Consider the following 15,119-nt stretch of genomic DNA (forward strand, 5'->3'; position numbering starts at 1 on the left):
ACGTTAGAGAAGATATTAATAATAATAATAATAATAATAATAAGAAAAGACATTCAAAATTGCTATCTGTGAAACCTGTTGAAGGAATGGCTTTTGCACAATATTCTATGGCTAACAAGGCTAGCTTTATGCTAGCTTATATCAGGGCTACTCAAATACAAATCTGAAGCACCATTTTATCATGATGGTCAGGCCACATGCGATGATACTATAATATTCAAAACCAAATGTAATTTTTATTTAAAAATAATAATACAATTTGATGCATATTAAAAATAATAGTAAAATAAAACAAAACAAGAACCGAAAAATAATATATTACAGGTGTTTAGAGTATGTTTCTTTTCTAAAAAGTAGCGCATAATCATTTTTGTGCTAGGGCAAGTCTAGTTTACCATGTTTGGGAATTTGGCAGACCAGGCTACGCCATGCTGCGTGTTCTGGTGTGCCGAGGTTCTTTTCTATTGCATGTCCCCGGCGCACCTGACAATTTAGTGACAAAAAGTAGACTTTAGACCAGCTGAAACCGGGTCTAAGTTGTGGTGCAGGTCGTGTCAGGGTGATCTACAAGTGCACATTTTAAATCATCCACAAGCGGAGATCTTCTTGCAGTTCCTTATAACCATACTTTGCACACACCAATCTCCTGCATGGACTCCAGTGAGTTACTTTATGCTTCCTCTATTTAGACCACACGCCTCTCCTGCACTGAATTTAAAAGGAATGAGTGAAGTCGCTTTGGTTTTGGAATATTAGGGCTCTTTAGAGAGCAGAAAATCAGAGAATAGGTTAGGAGGTTCAGGGAATAGGTCGCTTGCACATCGTAATGCATCATGGGAGTTTTTCCTTCGGGCGCCATATTGGGTGTCCGCCGGTTCACAAGGTACACTCGCGAGTTACACGGTAGAGCTTATCAACCTGATGTAATTTTCGCAGTATTTTCACGATTTACCGGAAGATCGAAAACAACGATACAGGCAGAAGGTGTCTCTGTGTGGCGGGATTGATCCTAATTACGTCCTGACCAAGGGTGATTTTTTTTTTTGACGGAGAAAGCTTGCTGGCCAAATGTGACATCTCTGGACATCTTTCACTACCTCGTGTTGACAACATGCTCCATAACACGCCAACAAATCCCTGGAGGCTTACAATTATTTTGTAAGCGGGTGGATACAGAGTGTAAACTTTAACATCGCATCAGAAGAAACGGTTGCTGTTGCACGTAAGTAAACCACATGGTGTTGGTAATTCTGCACACAAAAATGTTGATTTGTTCTCAGGCTTCCTGTTATCATTGTGTTTACATGCACAGCTAGGTTTACCTGATGTGGTTTTTCTAACAATTTTATAACAGGCAAATATGGCAGAGCGTATAAGAATAAAAAGTAACTATGCACAGCCTCCCCGTGGCTTAATTAAATTTAATGCTACCCTTTCACTAGTTACATGTTACTTAATCAACTTATTCTAAATGGTTAAGGTTAACCACTCTCAGAGGACGTATTTTTAGTTTGTTTCCAGTACAATAAAACGTGTTCATGGTAACTACTGAGCATACTGACAGCTTTTCTTATGATCTCACGGTTAAGGAGGCTGTCACAACACCCAATTTCTGTCTGGTGCCAGATGGCAACAATTCCCATCACTTGTCACGACAACACCAATAGTATTACCAGGTATGTATGGCTTTACTTTTTGTAGTTTCTTATTTAATTCTATGTTTCATATTTTCATTACAATGTTTGTAATATTTTCAGATTCAGGCACAGATGAGTTTAACTGGACGGACTTCTGCGACTTTGTGGTGTGGACAAAGTGTGATTGAGCGAGTCCACCCAGATCGCTCGTTTTGGCCAGCTGGAAAAGCCAGAGTTTTTTTCCCCCCAAAATCCCCTCCTTACCTGAACTGCTCGGGAGAGCATTTACTAGATCAGCAGTGGACTTCCAGTGTTCCTGCTCAGCCGCTGTCACCTACCACTTGCTCATGTACTTCAAAGATGCGGAATAAAGTAGTTTTTTGTGCTGCAGCAGATTGTAAAATCAAATGATATCACTTGAAGTGTGCCAATCTAGACTGCCAAAAGGACAGTGGTTTTGTGACAAGTGTGAAACAAGGATTATTGGGAAAACTGTAACACAGTACTGGTACTTGTCTTACATTAAACAAATTTAAAAGAGAGCAACTTTTTCCTCTGTACATAGCATAATGAAAGTCATTGTGTACCCCATCAACATTACATCATACCGTCATCTCAGGATGGTAGGCACCTGTGCTAAAATAAACTACATTAATTAACAGTTCAATTTTTAACCCTGAAATTACTACATCTAATCATTATTCACTTCATTTTTTGTGCTTTTAGAAATAATAGAGATTTATGCCATTACTTTAAGAGGGACCATATTGCACATTGAGTCAAATCCTGTCATTTGTATTATGTATAGCTTTGTAAACAAACCCAACAATAGAATTTGTATAATCGCTGCCTTTATTAGCGCCAAACAAACAGTCGCATGTTGTCCTCCTCCAATGCTTTGATGCTCGCCTTCGTTTCCATCATGTCATTGGCAATCAAGTCGGTGTGGCATGAGATCCCTAAAGAAAAAAATCACAAAAAAATACGGTACCAGTAATAGGTTTAATATAGTAAAGTAGTATAGTTTTTTTGTCAGTGTAAAAGAAATGTACACATTTTGTTGCATTTTTTAATGTATGAACATTGCTACAGGCAAATACTTATTTCTATAAACACTTCCAAATGTCTCTAAAATATAAGGTGCGTGTACACACACAAACATAAACACATACATTCACTCATGCATACAATATATCATGTAATGAATTCTGAGTGGCATACCAGAGTCAATGATGTCAGCAGTACTTGAGGGTACAGGTTACTGGAGCCATCTGGCTGCATAACTGCAACAATCTCTGCCACTTCGAGTCGTCTTTTCTTTGCTTGTCTCTCCTGTGCACGTTCATATCTTGGCACCGACTGGGCTGAGACATAGATGTTGTAACTTGGGACCCAACTTTAATGTTGGAGCCCAGTCGGGATGATTGGACAGAAAAACGGGCGCAGGGCGACCTGTTAAAATAAACAAATATATAAACAAATAAAATATGGAAAGACTGGTTATTTTGCCGCAGTAGGGTGGCCGTGAATAAGTTCTTTAGCATGATGTGTAGGCTACCGGGGGTCTGTTTTCTTGCATCACCCCCGGGGGTCTGTTTTCTTGCATCAGCCCCTTCTGTCTCTTTTTTTTCCAAGTTTACATTTTGCCACCAAAAAACATGTTATCGGCATTAAAAGCCCAAGACTAATCAATCCAATTTCAGCAGTAAACACTTTGCACTGGCACTACTTGGGTGAAAATGTTCGATGTTAGCTTTCGGCTAACGTCCGCTAGCCAGCTTGTACTACCGAACTTGCTTGCTCATGAATCCAAAACATAAGCAACTTGCCCATATATGGGCGGTCGAAACGTTATTAATCCTCATGCATTAAATAAAGGTAAACAAGCTTACCGCTCACAAAGTGATCGCTGCACACACGAGCCCAAAGTAACGACTTCCCTCCGGAGTCCGCACTCCTCTGTCTCCAGGCCCTGGTTCCTAATTATTTTCGGAATTCGGAAAAAAGACCGACCATTTTCCCTCTTGGCTTTGTTCGAACAGCCAACGATGCAGCAACAATGTACCATTTTAAACCCAGAAAACAAACGTGATAGATACGTGTTAGACCGAATCGCTACGTAAATGGAGGCCACCCAGCATGGCGACTACGAGAAATCCGAGGCGGAAGTGACGACATGTGCAAGCGACCTGCAAGGTAACACTGTTACACACAAGCAACATTTTCTGTCCAGGTTCACGAGAAGAACTGCAGCCTGTCCCAGCTGACTTCATGTTACACCCTGGAATGGTCACCAGTCAAAACAGAGGGCACAGAAACTGTAGAGACAGACAGCTATTCACACTCACCGTCACTGCATGGGAACTGAACACATGCTGCCTCCACAGAGGTCAGACAGAGTGAAACACTACACTAGCAGTAACGCAACAACTAATGAAGGACAACTTATAGTAAATGAATACAGTATATAACCCCTTTTCACAAACAGAAGTCACAAAGCGCTTCACAAATAGGACAGCCTCATACAAAACAATATAAAATATAATACCATAAAACAGAAACATTTATATTGTATACATTGACACATAAAATACATGTATGTATGTATATATGGTGTCTGATTGGATCAGATTAGAAAGCGTGATAAATTTGTACAATAGAGTAAATATACAACCCTCTATTGTGGGTTCTTGTTTCACTGATTTATTCAGTTCTACCTTGTCATTCCTCCCATTTAATTTGGGTGTAATTTCACAGCTGACCACTAGATGGCAGCACACCACTTAGCTTGACATGATGTAAACTTGGAAGAAGAATGAAAACAGGAAGTACTTTCAGCTCAGCCTGAGATAATTAAATGCCAGTCCTCTTCAATCATGATTTTTATGCCTTTAGAAGGCGACAGCTGTCGTTTTATTTTATAATGTAAATCTTTGGACATGATCATTTAGGTATATGGGGAGATGATAAATGAAGTTTGTTAGTTTGGATAAAGTAGGATTTGTTTACTGTAAACACAGGATGATCGGTAAACTGTATTATTGTGTTTTTTTTTTGCTCTCTTTCAAAGTGCATTATTTTAAAAGTGTGCTTCTTCTTCTTAATGACAATAAAATAAATTAAGCGTTGTAAATTATTTCAAATATAGTGGATATTTAAATAGGGTATTTCTGTATCACGGATTACTCTCCATATAAATTTACTGTGGCATGCATAATAAGAAAGAAAATGTCATTGTCTCAGGAACAACAAGTAAAAATGCAACAATTGTACACTCACCAAGTGTCTTCCTCTGAAGTGTTCCAGTTTGTTTGAATTTGTTCCATTTCCAAAACATGTTCAATCACTATCTGACTGTCACTGTAATGGAGCACACAGTGAGTACACAATGGACCATAAATGCTTTTCAAATCATTACACTGGTTGTTAATTAATCATCTTTCTCAAGCAGTGGTGTTTTTTTCTGCAGCTCTCTCTCGCTCTGATCTGATTCTTTGAAACTGTTGAACAAAACAACCTTTAATATATTATTCTCATAGAAACAATTTTGAAAACTTCTGACCTAAAGGTCCAGTTCTGCCCATGAGCAACCCACTCCAGCAGCGCTGATTTGCAAGGCCCCCTAGACAGGATTGGGAAAGTTCATTTCAAGTTCATTCAAAGTATCAGCAAGCGCTGCAGAAGCCTGATAACGAACCTTATCATTTGATTCAGTTGTCTTGGAGGAGGGAAACCTGTAAAACATGCAGGAGTGCATTTTTACAAGCTTCGCTATTTCATTCACAGGTCAATATAAAATTATTAATTATAAATTACCCACAATGCCCATGGAAAAATAGTGAACATTGATGGTCACTCAACCGGTTGCAATTTTTTTTTTTTTGCTTAGTTATTTATTCTTGTGAATTTTGCTGTTGTGTTTTGTTTGTGTGTTTTTTGATTTGTTTTTATGGTCAGTTATTTGTTTTCATGTTTTTTAATTTGCTGATTTATTGTTGCGTTTTGCATGTCAGGGTCACCAGACCCGACATATGATGGCTCGTTTATTGTGTGTTTACCGGGTTTTCACCTGAGAGTCTAACAAAACCTGACACCCATGAACAAAAAAACACCTGTTGTACAAAAACCATTTGAAGACATCAGAGTGTGCGTTCATGTGCTGTCAGAACAAGTGATGACGGATGAATGGTAAAGGGCTCCCCCTTCTGGAGGACTACAGCAAGAGTCCCAAAATTAAATAAACAAATCCATCATTAAAATAACAAATTAAAAGCTTCATTAAATACGTCATTTTAATGAAATATTCATGTATTCGTTTATTTATTTCAATACATTTATTGATTTCAATTTTGATTTATTTCAATATTTATTTATTCATTTAAATTTGTATTTATTTCAATACGTATGTATATATTTCAAGTTTGATTGCAACATTTATTTACGTATTTATTTTGATGTATTTATTTGATTTAAATTTTTATTGATTGATTTCCATGTTTATCTCAAAATTCATATAGTTTGTTATTCATTTCATTTTGGCACTCCTGTTCCTGGGCGTGAATTGGGCAGGATCAGGACAGGGGCTGAGACAGGTGAAACAACTGCAAACGCCAAACCACAACCGTTTGTGTTTGAGAACTCATATAAATAAATATTGAAATACATGCATAAATATTGAAATACCTAAATAAATATTCACATAAATTAATAAATATATAGAAAGTGGGATAAATAAATGTTGTGATAAATTAAGAAATTTTATATAAATATATTTAAAATGTCAATTTTAATAACACTCGTTATTTTAATGATTTTATTTTGGGGCCATGAATGTGTGATTAAAATAATTCAAACGGAGAAGGCTCAAATTTCATATAGAGTATTCAGGGTTGGGAGAGTTACTTAAAATTCATTCTGATACACACATACTCGTTACCTATTATAGAATGTAATTAGTAATGTAATCCAAGTACTATACTATTAATATAAAATAATTACTTTGAATTAGGGCTGGTCAATAAATTTAATTAATTCCATATAATGTGATTTTAAAAATCGAACAGTTAAAAATGTGCTAAATCATGAAATTGAGTTTTGTCTTTTGGGATTATTGAAAGCTGTTGTTGTTATTATTGTTATTATTATTGTTCTTATGTGGTTACATCCAAATATTGTTGTGAGTTGTAATTTTGCACAAGTCACAGAATGCTAGATGGGTGGTTAACAAGACATGTTTACAAATAACTATCAACTATTTAATTGCGGTAAACTATGAATGTTAAGCAACTTACTCCGGGAAAGTTTGTTTGGCTAACAAGTTTGAGAGCGCACATAAACCCAGTCAGCCACAACATTATGCAAACAGAAAGTGTCCAACCACATAATAAACTGTAACCCCAAGGACAATGCTACATGATATTCGAGCATTTGAGATTACACATTGAATGGATACCAAGTGATGGAATGCCTGAATATTTCGAAACTCACAAAGTGACTCTTAATAGTGCGTCATCGCAGGCCATCCAAACGGCGAAGGCTCATAAACCCCTGAGATAATTTAACACTTTCTGGCACATATCATAATGCATATTACTGTAGCCCGAGATCAGGGGTGGGCAAACTCGGTCCTTGAGGGCCGGAGTCCTGCAGGTTTTGGAGGTTTCTCTCTTCCAACACAAGCTGATTCCAATCAACAGGATCGTTGTCAGGCTTATGCAGGGCTTGCTGATGAGCTGATCATATATCAGCTGTGTTGGAGAAAGGAAACATCCAAAATCTGCTGGACCCTGGCCCTTGGGGACAGAGTTTGCCCATCCCTGCCCTCAAGCATGATATCATGTTATTCCAAGAACAAACAAAATGGAGGACTAACAAGCTGTCAGAGAAAAACAAAAGTCACATAAGCCTCAAACACTAACTTCACCTAAAGGCATCCCATCATTGCGGCTTTGGGCATGTCTAAGACAAAGCAATGTTTTGAGGCTTGAAGGAGACAATGAACCATCTGATATTAACTGTTTTAGAGATAATCAAAAGTTTATTATATATGTACTGTAATGTAAACGGTTCTTTATTTGATTTGCACTGTAGCAAGTTGGACGTCTTTAATTACCTGGGAGCACAAAGGTGAGGTGGGTGACACCTACTCACCTGCCTCTCTATATTTTGTCATAAGCGTTTCAGGATGAACCCAGACGGAGACGGACAACGTTACGGTGCCGAGAGAGAGGTATGTGAACGATCAATCTCTGACTAATAATTGGAGGATTGGATTTCTGAAGATTGGTATATTGTGTCCGGACGTGAGGTGGATTTATAAATCCTGTTAACTTGGGACGACTCTTTCTACTGTAATTTCCTGCGTAAGGTGGGTAGAAAATATTATTTAGAATTTTCTCAAGATATAACTTTTGTTCTCATACCAGAAAAAGAAGCAACTCCAAATATGATTATGCTGACCACTTATCAATGAAATCCACTGCATGCCATTCACATAGGAAAAACACTTATTGGTGTTAATGTTTTATGTTATGTTTGTTTTTTTGTTTTTCTGTAAAGCGCTTTGTGACAGTTCAGGCTATTAGAAAGCGCTATATAAATAAACTTGAGTTGAGTTGAGTTGAGTTAAAGCCCAATTTTTAGCTGTCTGCCTGGGCTTCTCTGATAAGTCAAAAATGAATCAGGAGTTAAACTAACTAAAACAAATCTGGTCAAGAATTATAGTAAAATCAGGAACTATAATTTGAAATACTTAATTACATAATAAAGTGCATCACCATTTTACCAGTATTTAAAAACCCATGATGTTAAGGGTATGATGAAAATGAATACAATAATAGTAAAAAAGATATTTTAACATTAAAAACACAATTTTGAACTTCTACATACTGGTATATTAATCTGATTAAACTCGTATGGGATTTCTAGGTCTAACCTTTTCATTATTGTCATTTTATTGCTTCATTGAGACAGTGACACTTTTATTAAAGTTCCTTGCTCAGTCAAGGACTACATTATTGTAGCCCCCTGAATGATATGTTCAGGTTGGTCCGGACCAGAGGTCCAAATGAACTCCATGAAAATACTATCCCCAGGTGCATGTCAATGCACACAGAGCAGATTTCATTAGAATATGCAAACATGCTCAACAAATTCCAGTTTCATTTTGACCCGTCATTGTTGTCATTGTCTTCCTTCATTGATTGGCTATGAGATAGCCCATATTTCTACTTACTTTTAGTAGCTATTTCCATTTTGTCATGACTAGGTCATGCCAGGGTGAAGTTCGGGTCATGCAAGGGTTATGTTTGGGTCAGGACAGTGAGGTCAAGTGTCCGTTTTGAACTGATGTAACCATCATCTGGTTTCAACTGGAAAAAGGCTATGTGATGTCAGGAACTATAATGTGACGTCAAGAATCTTTAATCTCTTTACTTGGTCAACAGCCAATCAGATAACTCCATGTCAGTCCTGTTACCCACATGTCTAGCTACAGCCAATCCGATCAATTGACTGTCTATTTAAGCCAAATCGAGAAGTGTGTGTTTGTCGGATTATTACCTCTGTTCCTCTGTGCATCTCCACAGCCCAAGGGGGCTTGGCGTCTCGTGATTCTCAATGCATTCTCGTTGTTTCTCGTCTAGTCAAGTTTGTTCTATACCTCTCGATGTAATGCGAATAAAGAGTTAAAATCTTATTTGTGTCGGCGCTTTTGGGATCCAAACTCAGAATGTAACACATTTCAATTTTAAAGTACTTTCGCACACCCTTGATATGTTCAGATTGGTCCCAACTAAAGGTCCAAATGGAGCTCACACAATCCAACACGTGGAACGGTGGGACCGAGGCAGAATCTGCATCCCAAGGCCAAGAAAGAGAGCAGTGGTCCAGTAAAATTGAATACGTCTTCGCTATGGCAGGAAATATCATTGGCCTGGGAAATGTTTGGAGATTCCCATATCTTTGCTACAAAAACGGAGGAGGTAAATCGTAGCTTCAGTATGTTTGAAAATTAAGTACATATCATCTTGCAAACACTTTTTACAATACATTGACGGTCACTTTCCCATCCTTTAACAACCACAAACTCAGAGATGTAATTTTTTGTTTCAAGGCATCTTCCTCGTACCCTATTTTTTGTTTTTCTGCACCTGTGGTGTACCGCTCTTCTTCCTGGAGACATCATTGGGCCAGTACACCAGGCAGGGCGGAATAACATGCTGGAGAAAAGTCTGTCCACTTTTTGAAGGTCTGTCTGACTTTTGTCCTAATATGCATTCTGCCCACTGGGTGCTGCTCCTTTTCCTATTCCATATATTGTTTCAAATGATATGGATCATCGCTCTATCTATTGGCATAAGTAAACTCTCGCTCCCTGTCCCGCAGCATGTGTAAGCTCTTCCTATCTAGAATCATGTATGTTCTCTTTCCAATTACACTGTGGCCCGTCTGTCTGCTCGCCATACACACAGGCTTAGGATATGGAAGCCAGCTGGTTGTTTTCTACATAGGGATCTATTACGTCGTCATCCTAGCTTGGGCCTTTCGTTACTTTTTCTCATCCTTCTCATCTGAGCTCCCCTGGGCCAACTGCCACAACAGCTGGAACACAGGTACGGAGACCTGATTTTCTAAAACAAGCACAAATCTCTATTTTCTCCCATTTGACTTTTTTTGTTTGTTTGTTTCTTCCCTTTGCAAATAAAGACGAGTGTTTCAAGTACAGATCTAACCAAACGCTACAAGAGTTTGAAAATGGCACATCTTCAGTTTTAGAGTATTGGGAGTAAGTACTGTATAGTTTAATATTATATGAGGTTGGTATGTGTGTTTTGGTGGCTGTTTCTGATTGATTTGTGCGTCAGGAGGAGGATTTTGGGACTATCAAGTGGAATTGAACAAGTCGGAAACATTCGCTGGGATTTGGCCCTTTGTCTTCTTCTTGCCTGGATATTGTGCGTTTTTTGTATTTGGAATGGAGTCAAGTTCACAGGAAAGGTAATATATAAATACTGTGTATATATATATATGTAACCTCCTGAATGCCAGCAATTCAAATTTGTCCTCTGTAGTGGACCTTTTTAAACCTGAATATCTCCCACCCAGGGCATACGATTGAATTAACTCCTTTTTTTTTTTGCTCTATAGAGGGCATTCAGAGCTTTCCAATGATACCAAATGTGTAGGGGTGGGGCTTTGCTACGTTTGATTGTATCATAAAAGAAAATGGCTTCCCTCCCTTAAAAATACTTTTTAATTAACAAATTTAGGTTTTAAATGTTGTTAGCATGTTTTCGAAAAGACTCTTAAGAACACAAAGTATTGTTTGAATTATTTTAACTGTATTTTAGACTAGCATTTAAGTATTAAAAAATGTCCTCTGTAGTGGACACATCATAGCTTAAAAATAAATAAAAAAATTCAAAAATTTCTTTTGCAGTATTCCAGTTACTTCACAAAGATTGGGTAATATCAACATAAACATGATTGGACAATTTTTTTTCCTGGTAGTCCGGAGGATATATATAAACACACACACACACACACACACACACACCCAGAGTGAAATTATGCAGAGTATTGTACATTTACAGTATACAGGTACTGTTAACTGTTAACTTGTTGGTCAAATCTAGGTGGTCTCATTCACCGCCACATTTCCATATGTCATGCTGTTGGTGTTGCTTGTTCGTGGTGTAACATTACCGGGAGCTAAAGAAGGAATCAAGTTCTATCTCTACCCAGATGCATCCCGCCTTGACGATCCAGCGGTAATGTTGCTCTTCATACACACAGGTGTCAGTCTAATTCTCAAAGAGGGTTTTGCTCTCTTAAAAAAGTTACGGGTAGATACTTCTTTGTCAGGTTTGGCTAGATGCCGGCAGCCAGATCCTCTACTCCTATGGAATCTCCTATGGGGTTCTGACATCTTTAAGCAGCTACAACAAGTATACCAACAACTGCTATAGGTACACATCCCACATTACATTAAGAAGTTATCCATTATAATCAGTCATTCGTTACCAGAGAAAATCGTTCAGCTAAATGTTATTTCTGCAAACACGACACCATCCAGGCCAGAAGTGCAGGTGTCGGAGCACCACTGGTAGTCTATCTGGGTCAATTAGTGGAACCCAGAGTTCCAAGTAAACATGGTGAAGCTGCATTTATCTGTTATGCTGCACACAAATGAAATAAGCTACCAACTGAAAGTGAAGTCAGTCCTGAGTGTAAATATTTTTAAATCCAAGTTTTCAACTTGGAACGTTAAGATGCTTTTGTGAAAGCATTTAACTAATTTTGCTCTCTTTGCCCAATAGTGACAGTATTTATTTGTGCCTGCTGAATGTCTCGACCAGCTTTGTGGCTGGTTTTGCTATCTTTTCTGTGCTTGGCTTTATGGCCAAGGAGCAAGGTGTGGACATATCCATGGTGGCTGAATCAGGTATGGCTGCTTGACAAGACATTGAAGCTATTAGCTGTCAAGTGACAATGACTCATTCGTTATCTTTACAGGTCCGGGTCTGGCATTCATTGCTTACCCTCACGCTGTGACTCTGATGCCTCTTCCGCAGCTTTGGGCCATTTGCTTCTTTGCCATGATCATCTTTATAGGATTAGATAGCCAGGCAAGATGATCTTAGAGAGGAAAAATCTGTTCAGTTGAACTTGAAAATTCAATGTAACATTGAAATAACACAAAACAATCTCGTGTTCTCACTGTAGTTTGTCTATCTAGAGGCGCTGGTCACCAACATTGCTGACATGTTCCCTTCTGTCGTTGGAAATAAATGCAGACGGAAGCTCCTTGTTCTTGCTATCAGTGTTGCAAGCTTCTTTTTAGGCCTTCTAATGGTGACAGAGGTGAGCGATCAACCCACATGTTGTACATTGGAGCAAAAGATAATAAACACATGATGTGATGGCAGCACCTTTATTTTTCAGGGAGGCCTTTATGTTTTCCAACTGTTTGACCATTATTCTTGCAGTGGGATGACTATTCTCTTTTTTGTCATTCTCGAGTCCGTCTGTATCGGATGGGTTTATGGTATGCACTGTTGATTTCCGTTCAGTTCATCATGAGTCAACGTGAATTTCTGAAGACGCAATGCTAATGAATTATATATTTTCTGAAGGGGCAGATCGTCTGTATGATAACATAAAGGACATGATTGGCTATCACCCGTGGCCTTTTATGAAATACTGTTGGAAGTACATTACGCCAGCTATTTGCACTGTAAGTATGAGAAAAAAAGACTGTATGTCTTGATTGACAAGTTCTCCTAAGAAGTGGCCATACATGGCTCCTCCAACTGGTGGGAACTATTTAGCTTAAGTCAAGACAAAACAAGTTTGTTAAAAATGTGGGAGGAGACTGGAGTACCCAGAGTATCCGGAGAAGACCCACGCAGGCACGGGGAGGCGGATGTGCTAACCACTCATTCACCATGCCACCCCAGAATAGCATTTTCTCCTAAAATTTGCATGAAATTAATGGCAATTTTTATTCTCATTTTTAATATCCATTTCCTGATCGTAAAATGGCCAGAAGAGGGCAGTAAAATTACATGACAACAGCAATAACAACAAAGAACCAGACTAAACAAATGCAGGGTATTAAATGCAAATAAATTGACAAGACAACAAGCACACCTGAACAAGATATGATTGGCTGGAGGGAGCTAATTAGTTGACACAAGTAACAAGTAGAATGAGAACGGGAGGAGATGAAAATCAAACAAGCAGACACGATATGCACATGAAACAGGAAATCAAGCCATAACATGCAACAAAATCAAACATATTCTAAACTTAAAAAAACACAGATCATTACTATTATTTCTTGTTTTCATATCTCTCATCTACTGGTTTGTTTTAGTGCACTTTGGTATTTACTTTGGTCAAATACACGCCACTGAAATTCAACAACACTTATGAATACCCGTGGTGGGGCTACGCAATTGGAGGAATCCTCGCAGTCTCATCACCGCTCATGGTGCTGTTGAGGACGCTCTATGTTGTCAGTGTCACGCCTGGTACTCTAAAACAGGTAAGGCAATGTAGTTATGAGCAGTGTGTGTGTGTGTGGTACGGGTGTACGCGCGTACATGTACCAGGCTTAAGAGAGACATCGTGTAGTTCATACATGTGAAATTGCCATGTACACACTCAATAGGCACAACAGCACAACGTATGCTTATGCATTAGGTTTCTGGAGCGCCTTTGAAAGAATTAGCACAGATCCAATTACTAGTATTTATTTTTTTTTAATCCCTACAAAAGTTGAAAGCTCTGTGCACACCAGGAAAAAAGATTTGCCCTGTGCTACATTAAGTATATCATGAATCAAGAAGGGTTACATTTACATTTACTTTTATCCCTGCAGAGACTGAAAGTTTTGTGCACACCAGCAAAAGACTTAGCTAGTCCTGCATCGAGGATAGCTTTGAATCGAGAGGAGGAGCTTCAGACGTTTATGCACACCGAATGACAGAAAATCATCTCATCATTGACAGAACAATATGGCCTCCTCGATGGGATCTCTGGTGGGATGCGTCATCATGTAAACAGGACTCAAATTGGTTGCAAATAAAGAAATAAGATTTGGCCAATGAGTCTTTGATTCTGTGATTATTTCTAATCTGGTATAACATGATTTGAAAGGAGATAACCAGGCTGTGGATATCAGTTTTGGTGTTGTAAATAGATGTGCCTCACAGTGTCATTTCTTGCTAATCTGATCTAATCTAGTTATGGGTGGTCATATTCATCAGTTGTTAAATTTGGTTGATTGTAAATTCAAAATGATTGTAGATGAATTGCATCATCAAACAATTGAGGCAACTATGGAAAGTTGATTAATTATTCATTTTCAGATGTCAAATCCCTAATCTCATCTCCCTAATGTAAAAAACAAAAACAAAAAAAGTTTATCAAAACGTGTAAGCAAATGGTTATATTTGATTTAAGTTTATTTTTGTTTTTGTTTTTGTAAAAAACGTTGCATTTTTTTCCTTTCTGACTGAATATTACCCCAATAAAACAAAACTGCACCTTTGAGAGTAGCCTATTATTGTAAGCGGTCTAAGATACACCTGTGCACTAATCATGGTGTCTAATCAGCGTCTTGATATGGCACACCTGTGAGATGGGATTGATTATCTCGGCAAAGGAGAAGTGCTCACTATCACATATTTAGACTGGTTTGTGAACGTTATTTGCGAGAAATGGTGATATTGTGTACGTGGAAAAAGTTTTAGAAAAAATAGGAGCAAAAACAAAAGTGTTGCATTTATATTTTTGTTGAGTGTATGGATGTTAAGTTTGTGTTAAAACTAATTTAGAATCAGTATACATTATTGTTGTCTGTACATTTTGCACAGGAATTCTTTTTGAATAAATGAAACCTTTAAATAAATGTTTGTTGGGTTTATCAGATTAAAATTGTAATTGTCCTGAATGACTGGGGGGGGGGAAATGGCC

At 38.1% G+C, this 15,119-nt stretch overlaps 2 protein-coding genes and 1 long non-coding RNA gene across 4 annotated transcripts in view; 1 reads left to right on the forward strand and 2 right to left on the reverse strand.

Moving 5' to 3' along the window:
- Window positions 1-2,471: 2,471 nt before the first annotated feature.
- Window positions 2,472-3,780, reverse strand: LOC144023914 (uncharacterized). Its single transcript, XR_013284641.1, has 3 exons — window positions 3,530-3,780; window positions 2,859-3,089; window positions 2,472-2,596 (listed from the first exon to the last, which is right to left on the reverse strand). It is a non-coding gene; the product is annotated as an uncharacterized LOC144023914 (long non-coding RNA).
- Window positions 3,781-4,886: 1,106 nt separating this feature from the next.
- The window catches only part of LOC144023783 (sodium- and chloride-dependent GABA transporter 2-like), a 55,946-nt gene continuing 45,713 nt past the window's right edge, over window positions 4,887-15,119 (reverse strand). For both annotated transcript variants that reach the window (XM_077529629.1, XM_077529631.1), the window contains exons 24-28: window positions 12,358-12,485; window positions 12,179-12,275; window positions 5,335-5,371; window positions 5,200-5,259; window positions 4,887-4,997 (exon numbers count right to left, since the gene is read on the reverse strand). The gene's annotated coding sequence lies outside the window, so the exon portion shown is untranslated. The remainder of the gene's footprint in view (window positions 4,998-5,199; window positions 5,260-5,334; window positions 5,372-12,178; window positions 12,276-12,357; window positions 12,486-15,119) is intronic.
- LOC144023784 (sodium- and chloride-dependent GABA transporter 2-like) lies at window positions 8,673-14,213 on the forward strand. Its single transcript, XM_077529632.1, is given in 15 exon segments — window positions 8,673-8,684; window positions 9,436-9,619; window positions 9,751-9,885; window positions 10,109-10,266; window positions 10,268-10,422; window positions 10,502-10,634; window positions 11,273-11,407; window positions 11,502-11,605; window positions 11,957-12,081; window positions 12,153-12,265; window positions 12,363-12,500; window positions 12,582-12,684; window positions 12,773-12,873; window positions 13,516-13,686; window positions 14,023-14,213. Coding segments are annotated over 15 exon segments (1,872 nt in total). The 3' UTR covers window positions 14,128-14,213.

Source organism: Festucalex cinctus, chromosome 8 (assembly GCF_051991245.1).
Source record: "Festucalex cinctus isolate MCC-2025b chromosome 8, RoL_Fcin_1.0, whole genome shotgun sequence".
Lineage (NCBI taxonomy): Eukaryota > Metazoa > Chordata > Actinopteri > Syngnathiformes > Syngnathidae > Festucalex > Festucalex cinctus.